At 39.0% G+C, this 13,402-nt stretch overlaps 1 protein-coding gene across 1 annotated transcript in view; it reads right to left on the reverse strand.

The window, feature by feature from the left end:
• LOC103370874 (calcium-dependent secretion activator 2-like) overlaps positions 1 to 13,402 on the reverse strand; it is a gene marked incomplete at its 5' end in the record, with an annotated part of 106,571 nt that overhangs the window by 60,506 nt on the left and 32,663 nt on the right. Inside the window, 5 exons of the mRNA XM_008300046.1 lie at positions 3,088 to 3,096; positions 5,489 to 5,586; positions 6,287 to 6,416; positions 7,028 to 7,091; positions 10,318 to 10,419. Coding sequence (XP_008298268.1) covers positions 3,088 to 3,096; positions 5,489 to 5,586; positions 6,287 to 6,416; positions 7,028 to 7,091; positions 10,318 to 10,419 — 403 coding nt within the window. The remainder of the gene's footprint in view (positions 1 to 3,087; positions 3,097 to 5,488; positions 5,587 to 6,286; positions 6,417 to 7,027; positions 7,092 to 10,317; positions 10,420 to 13,402) is intronic.

The raw sequence follows: 13,402 nt of genomic DNA on the forward strand, positions 1-13,402 counted from the left end.
CCAGGAAGTAGCAAAACCCTGGCTTCATTTTCTCAGTGCAGAAACCAACGGGTGACGTCACGGTAGCTACGTCCATCTTTTATACAGTCTATGATTCTGACTTGCAGAATCTGGTGCAGCCTTGAGGCCAATTTTGAAAATGTTTGAATACTTGCCGTCACGGTCTGTGGAAAATAAATTCTACTGAAAGATCTTTGGTTATCATTTATTTATATAATATTCCTCTATTTATATCAGTCACTACCATGATTAGTCTTTTTCAGAGAAAACAACATGCTTACGTGTTTGTGGGTTCAGGCTGACCACTGCTTTTACTAATGTGACATGTGAGCGTGTTACATAATTAAGGTTGAATATAGAGACCTCATGAGGAATGGAGTTTCAAGTCTGAAGAAGCTGCTTTGTTAGCATATGGAATGTAGAGTGTCTGATCAGATAAACTCTAGTGGAACCATTTGAAATGAGCCAATGAAAAAGACTGTTCACTGTCCTACCATAAATTATAAACAAGCTGCCACTCATGTTCAACTCTTTGAGAGAGATGTTGGACAAATTCTGCTTTTCTCCCCACTGCAATAAATTAAAATTGACCAATGAAGCAAGTGTTTGTGTTATATTTTAAGGTCAGTAATTTTTGATGACAGACCTGAAAAACTGATGACTTTCCCATCATTTGTACTCACTGTTCAGTGCTTATTAGCAAATGTTTGCATGCTGACATGCCCTGCTGCTGGTTGTTGTCTTACTCAAATATGAATCTGAATTGCATTTTCTTCCCTCTGTGTCATTATTTCTAAAGCCCTATCATGAAGGCAGATATTTATGTCAATAGAGAGAGAAATTCCTTCAAGCTGGCAGCTCGACAGTGTTAGTAAGCCACTTCCCTGTCGGTCACAGGTTTATGAAAAGAAGACCAGAACACTTATTTCCATGGCCTTTCTTTCATGTTTACTTGATTTCTCTTATATTTGCCTTATCCTGTCTCTTGTCTTTGTTTTATTTGTTATTTACTACTGGAATAACCTTCTGCTCACACAGCGAGCACTAAAGGAAAATAATTATATATAAAAGAGCACTTTGTGAGAGCAGAGAGGTTATTTACCTTCAAACTCAGTGATCTTAGTGTTTTCAATAATGATGGATGAACATGAACAAGACACCGCTTCATACGAAACACCTCTTGTATATCTTTGTTGTCTTATAAAAGTACCACTGCCATAACATCATTTCCCTGATGTGGCAGAAGACTACACTCCAATGTCAAAGAAACTCAGATTTTAGTATTGAGCTGTTCTGTAGTAATACAACAGTCAGAGTCAGATACACAATCACTGCAGCTCATGAAATAAAGCTGAAGCATCCAGTGAACATACATGAATAAGACACAATCCGTCACACTGCCTGCATCGACAGTTCACTTGTCTGCTTCATCAGATGAGACAGGCAGCAGTGTAGACATACGAAATAAATAAATTAACAGTACCTTTGCTGCATGCTTTTATCTGAGCACTATATTCAGTTAAAATAACCTTATCTCAAGGTCCCCTAACTATCTCTATACAAAGCTTTAAATTCTTATTCTCTTCATCATCCCATTGACATCTTGCTCTGTACAAGGCAACCAACAGAAGATTGTTTTGTCAACCAGTTTTTCTTTGTCAAAAATGAACTTTCACACTCAGATATGACTTTGGTGTTACAAGTCAGTTTACAATCTGTATCTATGTACTTGAGGACAATGGCTGAACTGAGGGAAATGGCTGGATCAGAGCGATGTCCTAAGAAGAAAGTTAGACATATCCGGGCTTTCTTTATGTAAGCTGGCTCTACAAAACCTAAAACCCCAATCAGAGACGAAGGGTATCACAACAGTGGGTATCAGCTTTCTTTGTTAATCGGGTTTTCTTCTACAGGCTCTGAGGGTACTTCCATAAAAACTGTTACTTGACTCTTCTTCTGCACAAAATTGACCAATCATTTACTTCAGGCCTACTCCAGGCAAGAGGAGCAGGTTTTTCTAATGGAGATCTATGAAGAATATAAGATTTATGGTAGTAAAAAGCAACACTGTTGGTGCAAATGATGCATGACAGAAATGTTGAAACCAGTGCATTCTCACTGCAGCTGCTTATTTCTAATTTGAGAGCTGCACGTTCATTTAAACAAGACACTCAACAAGTGTGTTCAGGTCGGACACTGTCCCATAAGAAAGAATATGTGGAGCTTTAGTTTTTGGCCACATCACAGTGATTTAATATCCTCTGTGATAAATATCAACAGAATACAGGATATATTTTCTAATCTGTGTTTCATTAGCTGTAGTATCAGCAGTATTAAAAGGACTGGGTAAAAAATGCATAAATATTATTTTATACGTCTACAATCGTGTTTTCTGCCTCATCACCTGAATACTTGTATGTTCAAAAAGCAGCACAGTGCACATCGTGTGTGACGCTGTAACTGCACAACTTCATTCAGTGGGACCACTAACGTACAGGTTTGCAGATTCCCTCAGCTGAGCTGTTCAGAGAGCATGATCAGAAAAAGAACTAGTGAAAGAGCGATGCTTCTTACAGAATCCTAAACTCTAAACAGAACCTCCTCTGGATCAGGTTAGCTGTGCAGCATCAGTTACCATGGTGATGCAGCAGGTTGCAGGAGAATCACTTTCAAGACATTAAAACAGTGACTTTAGGCTCAACATACCTTGCTAACCCATTCATTTTGCTTTGTTGCTGTCCAGCTGATGGTTTCCTCTACTTATTTTTCATGCAGCAGTGTGAATGAAGCGGAGCACAATATCTTTTAACTAAAATGCAGATGGATTATCAACAAGAATGGTCCAATCAGGGTAATGCAGCCGTCCACAGGCAGAGGAAACGATTTACAACCAATAAATCAGTTACTGTTTACAAAATCACAGGGAATGCTTCAACCCAATAAAGGGCATTTACCACATCGCCATTTTAACACACAGCAACAGTCAGAGTAAGTTAGTCAGCAGTGACGCATAGACCAGAGCATCCTATAGAGTTTAGGATAAAACAAATATGAGCAGAGGATGACAGACACCAAACAATAACTTACCTCTCTTCCCTTCCAATGGCAGAAGAAAGAAAAAAAGAGAAGTGGAGAGCACAGTCAGATAAACAATAAGAACTTTAAATTTTCTCCTGGAATTCCTTATTGTCTTAACAAGTCCCCCCCTTTTTTTTTTTAAACATCCATTTGCTCAGGAAGGAGAAGATAAACTGTGATATCATGACTCTGTTTTTAGCAGCATGAGTCTTCCTAACTGCTGCTGCAACTTTCTTTCAGCTTCTTTTGAGAAGCTCCTGATGCTCTTGGTTTGTGACTTACTCGGAGCCATGCTGAATGAGACACAACCCAGAACAGAACTGAGAAAGCTGTGGTGGTCACAGGTTCTTTTAGACCCATGGTTTAAATGAAAATTGCATATGCAGCTTTTTTTGCAGCGGTCATACAAGATTTGATTTCTTCTGAGAACTTTCAAGTAGGGGCCAGTATGTTTGATGTAGCTTATCTAATCTGCTTGTTGTCAACTATACACTGGATAAAACAGCCTACATTTCACATCACGGACAGACAATTATTGCTGGATGATGCTTATTGAATGATTCAGGTTTTTAGTCATACGGTACTTAGCTTTGTTTCGTACTCATGTATGTCTTAAAACATATTTACCGGGGATATTTAAATGTCAAGTCACAGAGAAGACAGCAGCATCAATGTGAACTGACTCCAGCTCTTAACTTCTTAGTAACAAAACAAAAACAAAAAAATGGCGAGGCAGCTAGCACGCTGTTGAAAGTGACAGTAACCGTGTAAACAATTATGATTCATTTCTAAATTTAATCTGCGACAGCTTGTGGCGGCGCCCTGTCAAAAAGCCTCTAATTTGTAGTTAACATCACATCTGAAGCTCGGAGCAGAGATCCGCGGTCGCCATGGCAGCGGCAGAGCGCGGCGTCTTATTAATAGCACAGAAACAGATGCCTGAGCACCACGCTGCCACTTAGGGCCGATCAAACCGTCACATCTTAACACCTATGATTGATCAGTTTTACACCGTGGCATAAAACTCTGCGTGCATATGGGCCGTGGGCGTTGTTTTCATTGTGCCTCCACCGCAGACATTAATGCAGCGCCGCCACTTGCCTTGTCATCTGCCACTAAATCATGAACGCTGCCAGCAGAGGCAAAGGAAGAAATGGGCAGAGCTGCGAAAAGTAACCAAGAATGTAAATGAAATGATCAAGTGACTTGTGGCTTCTTCACCGCTGTCACTCCGAAGGAGAGAGAGAGAGAGAGAAAACGGAAAGGAAAGTTTCAGAGGTAAACTGTTCCTGTTGAAATTCAGCATAAACAAGAAAGACAAGACGTGTTTCCTGTAATAGGTCAGGTAATGACGGAGTCCCTGATACTCTGCACTGATGACTCCGTCTGAACTGATTATTGTTTGATTAACCAGACCAGGCTCTCCAGCTCAGGACAGACAGGCTTTCTTCCACCAATGATTTTCAAACCTGCAAATCACTATCCAGATATAACTGATATTTTGTTATTTTTTACTCTAATTCTGTAAATCTGCTGTAGCTGAAGGGAACAACTGCTGTTAGCTTCTGCTGTGGTGGCTTTGTATTTTTCTATTGTGTTGGCTAATCCCCATCAAGACCTATTGCATCCATGTTTTAGAGCTTACTGCTCTGAGGGTTTTGTGAATCAAAGCTGCTTCAAGTCATTTTCTTTAAGGATGGCACTTTTTTTGTTGTTGTTGTTGCACGTGACCGATAATAAAAAGTAGTCACAATATGTTTTTCAATAAATGAAAAACTTGTTTCTATATACTGACGATTCCAAATTCTGAATCATACAAAACATGCAAGGTCCCTGCAGCTTTCCAAAAAAAATTTTTTTTCCTGAATTGTTTAAAGTACTTAGTGTGATTGAAAGGAAACACAAAAATGAGCTCCTTGGAACATCCATTTTGCTAAATGCATTATGGGTCTTCCACGAGCTGACCTAATAACCATGCATGTCTATCCATGCTACTTTGTCCTGAGATGCACTGTTCTGTGGAACTCCTCTTTTCCTAGAGAGTGCAAAGGTGGCATGACCCATAGAACCTCATTAAAGGTAAATACATCATAATTAGCCACAGTTATTGGTCATGTAGCCGTGCATGGGCTAGATGTCTTCATTTAAAACTGCAAGACACAGCATTGGCCTTGACGAAGGACTAAGATCTGAGCGTGCCGTTTCCTCTTATGTCTGCTTGTTTATCGATATGTGACTGTTGTGCATGTTTGGTATTTGTTGTAAAGCACTTGTAACACTGGCTTTGAGCCTATAAAACAAACATTATTATCATATCATTATTACAGTGTAGGGAGTTTGCTGTACTATTTATCTTTAAAAAAAAAAGAAAACATAAAGAGACAAACAGAAATCCTATAACACTAGATACCTCAGAGTGATGCTCGTCGTTCTGCTGCAGCACCTCGATGCAGAGCTCTCCCAGCCTCATCATGTCCTCTAGTCTCTTCTCTGGAGCAGCTTGAGGGTCTACTAAAGGTTAAAACATAGCAGGAAACATGCAGGATAGAAATGAAAAACTCTGCAGGAAAACATTCAAACACGACTACGTTTCCCATGAGCTTCACCTGTGTGCACCATGCACTGTCTTCTGGGTCTGACCTTAATGCAAATGATGCAAACATCCATCCTTCCGAGAGGATTTACAGTTAACATTTAAATGAACCCATGACCTTTCCTCAAGCACCAGCCACAGGAAAAAAAAAAACATACTTTGCTCCAGTACAGGAAAAGCTTGAAGACCTTTTATGCTTTTGTCAGTTTTCTTTAGGGATAGACAGTGTTCCATGGAAAGAAAGGTCCCAGATCAGCGAGGTCATGACTGAGCACCTCACCTCTTCTCTCTTTTATCCTCTATGCATTTATATCCCACTATAGCATGTGACTGATTTGTACTCTAGCTTAGCTCTAATGTGTGAAGAGAGATTGTAACAGTAAGTGGCAGGAGGACATGTATGTTTTGTGTAAGTCAACGGAGGAGGAGAAGGAACTGTGACATCAGGATACGTTTGGGAAAAAATCGGATTCTGGCAGCCTCTATAAAAATGCAATAGTCCGTATCAGCAGACTGAGACTTCTCACAATGTTTTGCCTTTAACAAACAATTATTTTTTGTGACACAAAGAGAGCTGAACTTCCCCTGGAAAAAAAAAGAGAAAGAAACTAAAACACTCACCCTTGATCTGAGCGTATTCCATCAGCTGACCATAGTTGATTTGAGCTGCTTTTTCCAGACACTTTTGCACAAGTTTCTTCATGTCCTCTGGAGGAACAGGTGTAGTGATGTCTTTCATCAACACCTAAAATGACAAACATCTCATTTTAGGTTCAGAAAATTCAGTAATACAGAAAACTGTCCAGCTTCAGGAAGTTTATCTGCTCTCCTAACTTTATTTAACAGAACGTTATTTATTCTGCCTATGGCAACTCAAACACACCAAAAAATAAGTGCTAAACCTACTGGCTTGTACAGAATAATCATACACTTATTTTTGATTATCTTCATCTTTGTTGTCCGTGTTTTACTGTATGCGCCTTTCTTGACCTGAACATTGTTGTTAGTACTCTGTGTAAGTACACTGAAAACCAAAACTGGAGTGAAATTATTTTAATGTGCAAGCATACTCAGCTGATAAAGCTGATTCTGATGTTTCTGAAACATTGCCGCAATTAGCAATGTCATCACCCATCATGTATCCTATATTATTAAATACGGGCCAAATGATCTGCACCTCTGACTTCTTCTTCTTTGTCCTACCCATTGCATTTAAATTCTACTAAATAGCTTTGTAAAGTTCTGAGAGGATGCAATGTGCACATTTCTGTTGTCCACATGTACACAGCATGCTTTACCAACACTGAAACAAATGTGCACAAAGTTTGCACAAACACATTAGAAATGCTCCTTTACCCGTTCCTGCAAGGAAAGCGTTGCCTTCAGGGCCCCATCTGGTCGTCCAAAAGGAAAGCAGTACCTGCAGAGGCAAAACGTGGGCGGGCGTCACATTTAGAAACAATCTCAAGGACAACTACGTTAAAAAAAAAAAAAAAGAAGAAGTAGAAGAATAGAAAGATGGGAGCAGCAGCAGAAAACGTCAGTCAGCGTCAACAGATGGCTGCCTCCTTTCGTCTAATTACACTGATGAAGGAAGCTTTTCTCACCTCCAGCTCCATCTGAGCACAGACAAGGCGGTTCAGGGAGGTTTCATGTTGCTAATTGACAAGTGAACAGTACTTAATAAACAAAGGCACACAGTCACGCAGGTCAGCCATTTATTAGACAAAAACCTACAAGCAGATGTTCTGTTCCTTTACACTGATACAACTGAAAAAAAAAAAGATAAAACCAAGTGGATTTTAAAAAATATTAACAGGTAGGACTTTGTTTGAAGATTCCATTCGTATTTAAAGTCAGGAGATCATAATGTTCATTTTAAAGAAACTGAAAAATCTGTTGAAGGCAAAATACACTGTAGACCAGAGTAGAAACTGAATTATGTTTGATGAACATGCGCTTCAGTCTGTCGAAGGAGGCTTTGGAAAAAAAGAAAATGCATAACATAAGAACATTTCTGATATATAAATGTGATATATATTAAAACATCTGAGGAGAAAATTATACAGTTAAATGAAAACTCAGTAGAAGACATAATTGACTCAATTATGCTTGATAAAATGTAAATCATTGAGTTTAAATATAAAAAAATGTCAATTACTTTGTAATTTACTCTTATTTGTAGCATATTATCAAATATTGGCTGTTTTTAGCTGCATTCCTGCCTCATGCTTTGCTTTTTTGTCCTAGCAACTGCATTTAACTTCTTCTAATTGTTCTAACTAAACTGTACAAGGCTCAAGCTTGTGTCACTCGACACTGGGGTTCACCTACTCACTCCTTTGTATGGTTCCATCGGTCGTTTTTCTCTTCCACTTTAAAGGTTTCAACATAACCATGTCCTGGTGCTCAAAGTCAGCTCCATAAAGAAACGGTTTTCCCAATTTGGCATGAAACAACTTTGATTTGATTTCACTTTGTATTACTCTGGTCTTCCGAACCACATTAAGCCAGTCATAATGTATAAGACGCTGCAGTGCTCACTGTCACATTTAGCCTTTAGTCTACACATCTGCACTGAGGCCTGCTCAGAACCCAAATTCTGATGTCATGGTCTGACGTCAGGGACTATATTTTCAGTTTGATGGCAAAAGGGAATATGAGGAGTGTGGCTGTATTATTACAAGCTAAAGCCAGGCAACAAAATCTGACAGAGAAAAGTGGAGACTATTATCCATGATGTAAAATGCCAGTCAATTCTCAGTCACGTCTTCTATTCACATGCAAAAGTTTGGATCCGCTTTAACAAATTTCAGCATCAAGAAGTGAGGAGCCTTCAAATGGGAATGCATGTCTACTTTCCATTTCATGAATATAAAAAATAAAAACAAACAATAATTATGGCATGTGCTCAAGTTCAAACGTCCTGTTGTAGCTGCTCTTACTAAACCCCTTTAGCAGATAACAAAGCTTTAAATGCTCTTTCGTTTGGTAACTTTGAATGCTTCCTTTTTTTTTTACCAATTCTTTCTTGTAGATCACTTCAAGTTCTGAGATATTCTTGGCTGTCTTGTACAGCATGTTTAAGCTCATTTTCATATCCTCAGTTATCCTCGGTTGCTTCGAGGCGCCCATTGTTGGTGAGTGTTACCACAAGGTTTCAAGAGTCAGAGAATTTATCAGTTCTGGGAAGGTCATCAGTTGCTAATTCCTAGTAACAGTTCTTGAACATAGCCTGACACGTCAAACAAGGCTAATGAGTTAATGGATGCTCTGAGACTGGACAAGCAGACCAGTAGTGGCCTATGCAAACACCATTACTGTTGGTAATGTTTTCAACATTTAAAGAACACCTATGTTTAAATGACAGGTTTTTTTCCTCTTTTCACAATAAAAAACATCCACTAAATACATGGTGTACACAAAGTGTCCAGACCTTTGACAGCAGCTGTACTTTTTTGCCTGGTCATGTAGTCAGGCTGTTTGGTGAGGAACCCATACTGGTATGTGTGAGAAATCAACATGCCCCACCACCTTAGTCACGGAACTAAGATATTTAACTGTTGTTGAGTAAGAATAAAGACACAAACTGTTAAAACAAAGGCGACGAGGTAATCTTTAGATAACCTTTTCCCTGGGGAAGAATGAACGATAATTATTAAAAGCAGCAAAGAAGATCTAATTCAAATTTATAGTCTTAAATGAATTTTTAGTTGCTGAGCTCAGCTTTAATCTAAATCAAACTGTGGAAATCCTGCTCTTGTCTGGGCATCATTAGCATAATCCCAGCATTGTCCAGGCCATTGTTTACCAGCATTAGCCTCTTGTTGAGGTGAGTTGGTAATGACTCCCGCTGATTGACCCACCACCCCTCCCCTCCCGACCGGCCCCTCCTCTCTGCTCTGGGGCCAGATGGAGGGCCCCTCTCAGGCGTGAAGGGTTTAAAGAGCCGGGCTTCAGGACAGTTAATGGCGCAGGTCCATTCAGACTAGTGTTGCTCAAGGTCTCGGGGCTGTCGCTTTCACACCGTGCTCACAATGTGTTCACACAGTGGCGGCAGCGCTGAATGGCAGTGCGCAGATGCAGGGAGGTCTCATCAGCCGCCGCCGATGCATGTCGTGCACCTGTTGTGTGCCACTGATGAGGCTAAAAATACCCCAAATGCTTTATGTCAGTTTGAAGGAGGAAAGGGAACATATCAGTGGGTTTAAATGTTTTGGGTGGTTTTCTTCAAATCGCTTCATTTTTACACCACAGCTAAGCTTTTAGCACAACATGGTGATATTTTTAGAGGTTAAGATGTATTTTTCCTACAGGTCATTGTTGCTATTGTTTGCTATTCCAATCTGTACGACATCAAAGTCTATCAGCAAAGTCAAAACTTACTGGAGTCAGACTTAGATGATCGTTATTTTTCTTTCATTCTCTAGACGCAAGTATAACAGGTGATTATCTAAAATGTCCTTTTTCACTGGAAACACCTGCATGGATGGATCAAAGTTAGAAACTACACGTTCTTTAGCTTTAGGTGAATATTCAGATGTGCTACTGCTTTTTTATTTTTTTTGTACAGTTCATAAACAAACAGAAGCCAGTGGCTGTCAGAAGCCTTGTGTTTTGTAATTTCAACAGGAAGATGTTCATACCTAAAATGCGTGATCTGGTTCTCCAGAAGAGTCATGAGGCGACTTCTGATGGCCTCAAACTGCTCTTTCTCCTCCACAGTCACAGTCCCCATCCCATCAGGCCTGACGTGACCGGAAAAATCAGACAGAAGACACCATTAGATAACTTCTACCTTGAAATCATAGGCTGTAGGCAGAAATGAACTTGGCTGATCAAGATGACTAAATTACATTAGGGTACAGTAATGATACTTTTAATTCTCAGACAAAAGCGAGTTTTTAAACAAACAAACAAAGGTGATCACTAATATAAGGATTTATAAGGTAATATCAGCATACTGTTAACCCCATTGTCTTATCAATATAACAGTCACATCACATGTCCATAAATGTCTATACTTATTTATGATGGACTAATTTATTGATGCATTTTGTTTTGTTCCTTCTGGTAATATTCCATATTCTGTAAGGATAATTTCAGTAAAAGCAGAATCCAGGAGACACACGATGCACCACTTGCTCTGATGCTCTTACTTTAACATACAAAAAAAAAACCATCGTTCACTTGCTCATTACAATTCCCTTTGCTTCTAATTTGGTGATTTTTACTTGATTGACAGTAAAGTCAACACTTTCTGCACATGTTTAACATTAAAACCTACAAGGAAATTAAAAAAAAGCATTATGATATCTCAGCGAATGGAAAGCTTTTAAAGTTTAATGCATTTTCAAGATTTTTTCCACAGATAGCGGCTTAACAGTGGCTGAAAAAACAGCCGGGTACAAGTAATTAAAATGAATTTGTAAATGAGCAGTATTTCTGTTTTAAAAAAAAAAAGAAAAAAAAAAAAAAACGTAGAATATGGTATGAACACATACAAAAAAATTTATGAAACACATCTTATAAATACAAAGCCTGTTTCAAATCTTTCTTCAGTTGACAAAAAGAAAAACCTTTTCCACTATCTGAAAGTCTGAAATATCCAGCATGAACTCTAGAGACTGCCTCTTTGATATGCTGTTGACATTATGTAGTTTCACATAAACACTCTTTATCAAAAGATTTTCGCTGCAAATACCAAGACATTTCTATAAGTAAGGCCTCGGTACCAGCTGAAGGTCTGAAACATCCAGAAATAAAAGACGAAGCGATAAAAGCTTCAAAGAACAATGAAAAACAAAATGTGAAGCCATTGAAAACAGCTCAGACAGCTTTTTATGTCTTTGGTTTCTTTTTTTTTTTTTTCCTCTCCTCACTCTTGTTTTCACCAAACAAACTGATCAAGCAGCCAAACTCTCCATCGTGACCTCAAAGTCAACCAATCAAACAGAGAGCTGCTCGGGCTCGTCTTCGTCTTCACAGGAAAAACTGTTAGTTGAACGCTTCATTAATGTTTTTAAAGCCTTCATTCCCTTCTTGCCTTCGTCTGAATAGGTACTCTGGTAAAAAAGGGGAAAAAATGCAATCAGTACCCAGAGCGACCAGCCTTGACTTTCTGGGCTTTTTCTGTACAGCTGAAAGAGAAAAGCACCCTCTCCAAACGGCACTCGCGGTTGCTGGAGGGAAGAAGCGAGGAGGTTGTCTGTTAATGAGTTGTTCTTATAAAAGCCTTCGCTGGTTCAGCCCCTGACCGCTGTGCCTTGAGTACCAACAACTCCGCCGCACTCCTCATGTCGTGTTCCTGACTCTCTAAAGTTGAAAATAATAACATGAAGAGAAAGCTGCAGAGTCTGAGAGAGAGTAATGTGAGTTGAGGATACTAAACCGTCACTGATTAACATGCTATGAAGCAAGAAATATTGAAATTTACTGCAGAGCTTCACTGAGGAGAGAAAAAAAATCTTTTCATGACGGCCCTAGAAAAAAACAACAGTAACACAGAAACATCTTAACATAAAAGAAATGGGTAAAAACGTAGAATATGTAGGCGTGAAAATAAAAAAGGATTCAACCTAAACAACATATCTTTATTTGGTAACTTTTGTTGTGCTTTTTTCAAAAATGTATTGATTTAGAAAACCATCTTAAATTACATCCAATATAACGATTACATTAAAGTTACATAAAAGCTAAGGAAAATATTAAATTATGAAAAATGATATTTACCATTTAACTACTTCAGAAAAATAAATACCTAAAAGTAACAGTAACGACCAAATAACAACATTTAAATCAATAAAATATACAAATACATGTTCAATTGGATAAAGATTATTACACATAATAATCAAAATAATAAAAAAATGACGGAAATTAAGCGACAGTGAAGTGCGATTCACAGTTTGTGGGAGGTGGAGGTTGTACAAATGGTGGATGACAACAAGAAGTCACCATGTATTGTGTGAGAACATCACCAGAACCACTCTTCAGCTCCACTCTACTCCATTCATCCTGTAATGAGAGGCAGCTTTCTATACACAACGGCACTTGTTAGTACAACTTATAAACCCTGTTGTTCTCCAAATCTGTCTATTCTATTCTATTCACTGCTCCCCACATCCCCCCCAAAAACCTCCCCACCCCCTATTTAACAAGCACCAGTTAATCCAGAGGAAACAGAGAGCAGAGTTGTTGGGAGGGGGGGCGTGTGTGCTCACTCATGTAAGAGGCAAGAAAAGTTTGCTTTCAAGTTGAAGGAGCTGAAGGTCTTGCTTCACCCACAGACAAATGAAGACGTGAGGACTGTGATCAGAGCGAGGTGCTCACTGTGGGGATGGATGGAGGGATGCCCTCGGGCACCAAGCCCTCGCAGTTAACGCCAGCTGTCCTGTAATCCGAGTTCCTCAAATGATCAGTTTGCAGCTCGGAGTGAGATGGCAGGAAAGGAAACTGATTGATCTGTTTTGCAGCTCTTGGTAATTTTTTTTAACAAAGCAGGCTTAGTGTGAAAAGGCTGGAGCTAAAGTCTGACTGTTCTTAAGTTAAAAGGTTTCAGCGGTTGCACCAAAACATATTTCTGTAAGACATCGAAATTGAATGTTTTATTATTAATAAATCTGATTGTTTTCTTATTTTCTTCATTTCAAAAATATCAGAACAGAGTCCTTCAATATTCAGCTGAAAATTATTCTCAAATAAAATCAGAATTAGACAAAGCAGAGTACA

This window comes from Stegastes partitus, unplaced genomic scaffold, assembly GCF_000690725.1.
Source record: "Stegastes partitus isolate 25-593 unplaced genomic scaffold, Stegastes_partitus-1.0.2 Scaffold1493, whole genome shotgun sequence".
NCBI classification, from domain to species: domain Eukaryota; kingdom Metazoa; phylum Chordata; class Actinopteri; family Pomacentridae; genus Stegastes; species Stegastes partitus.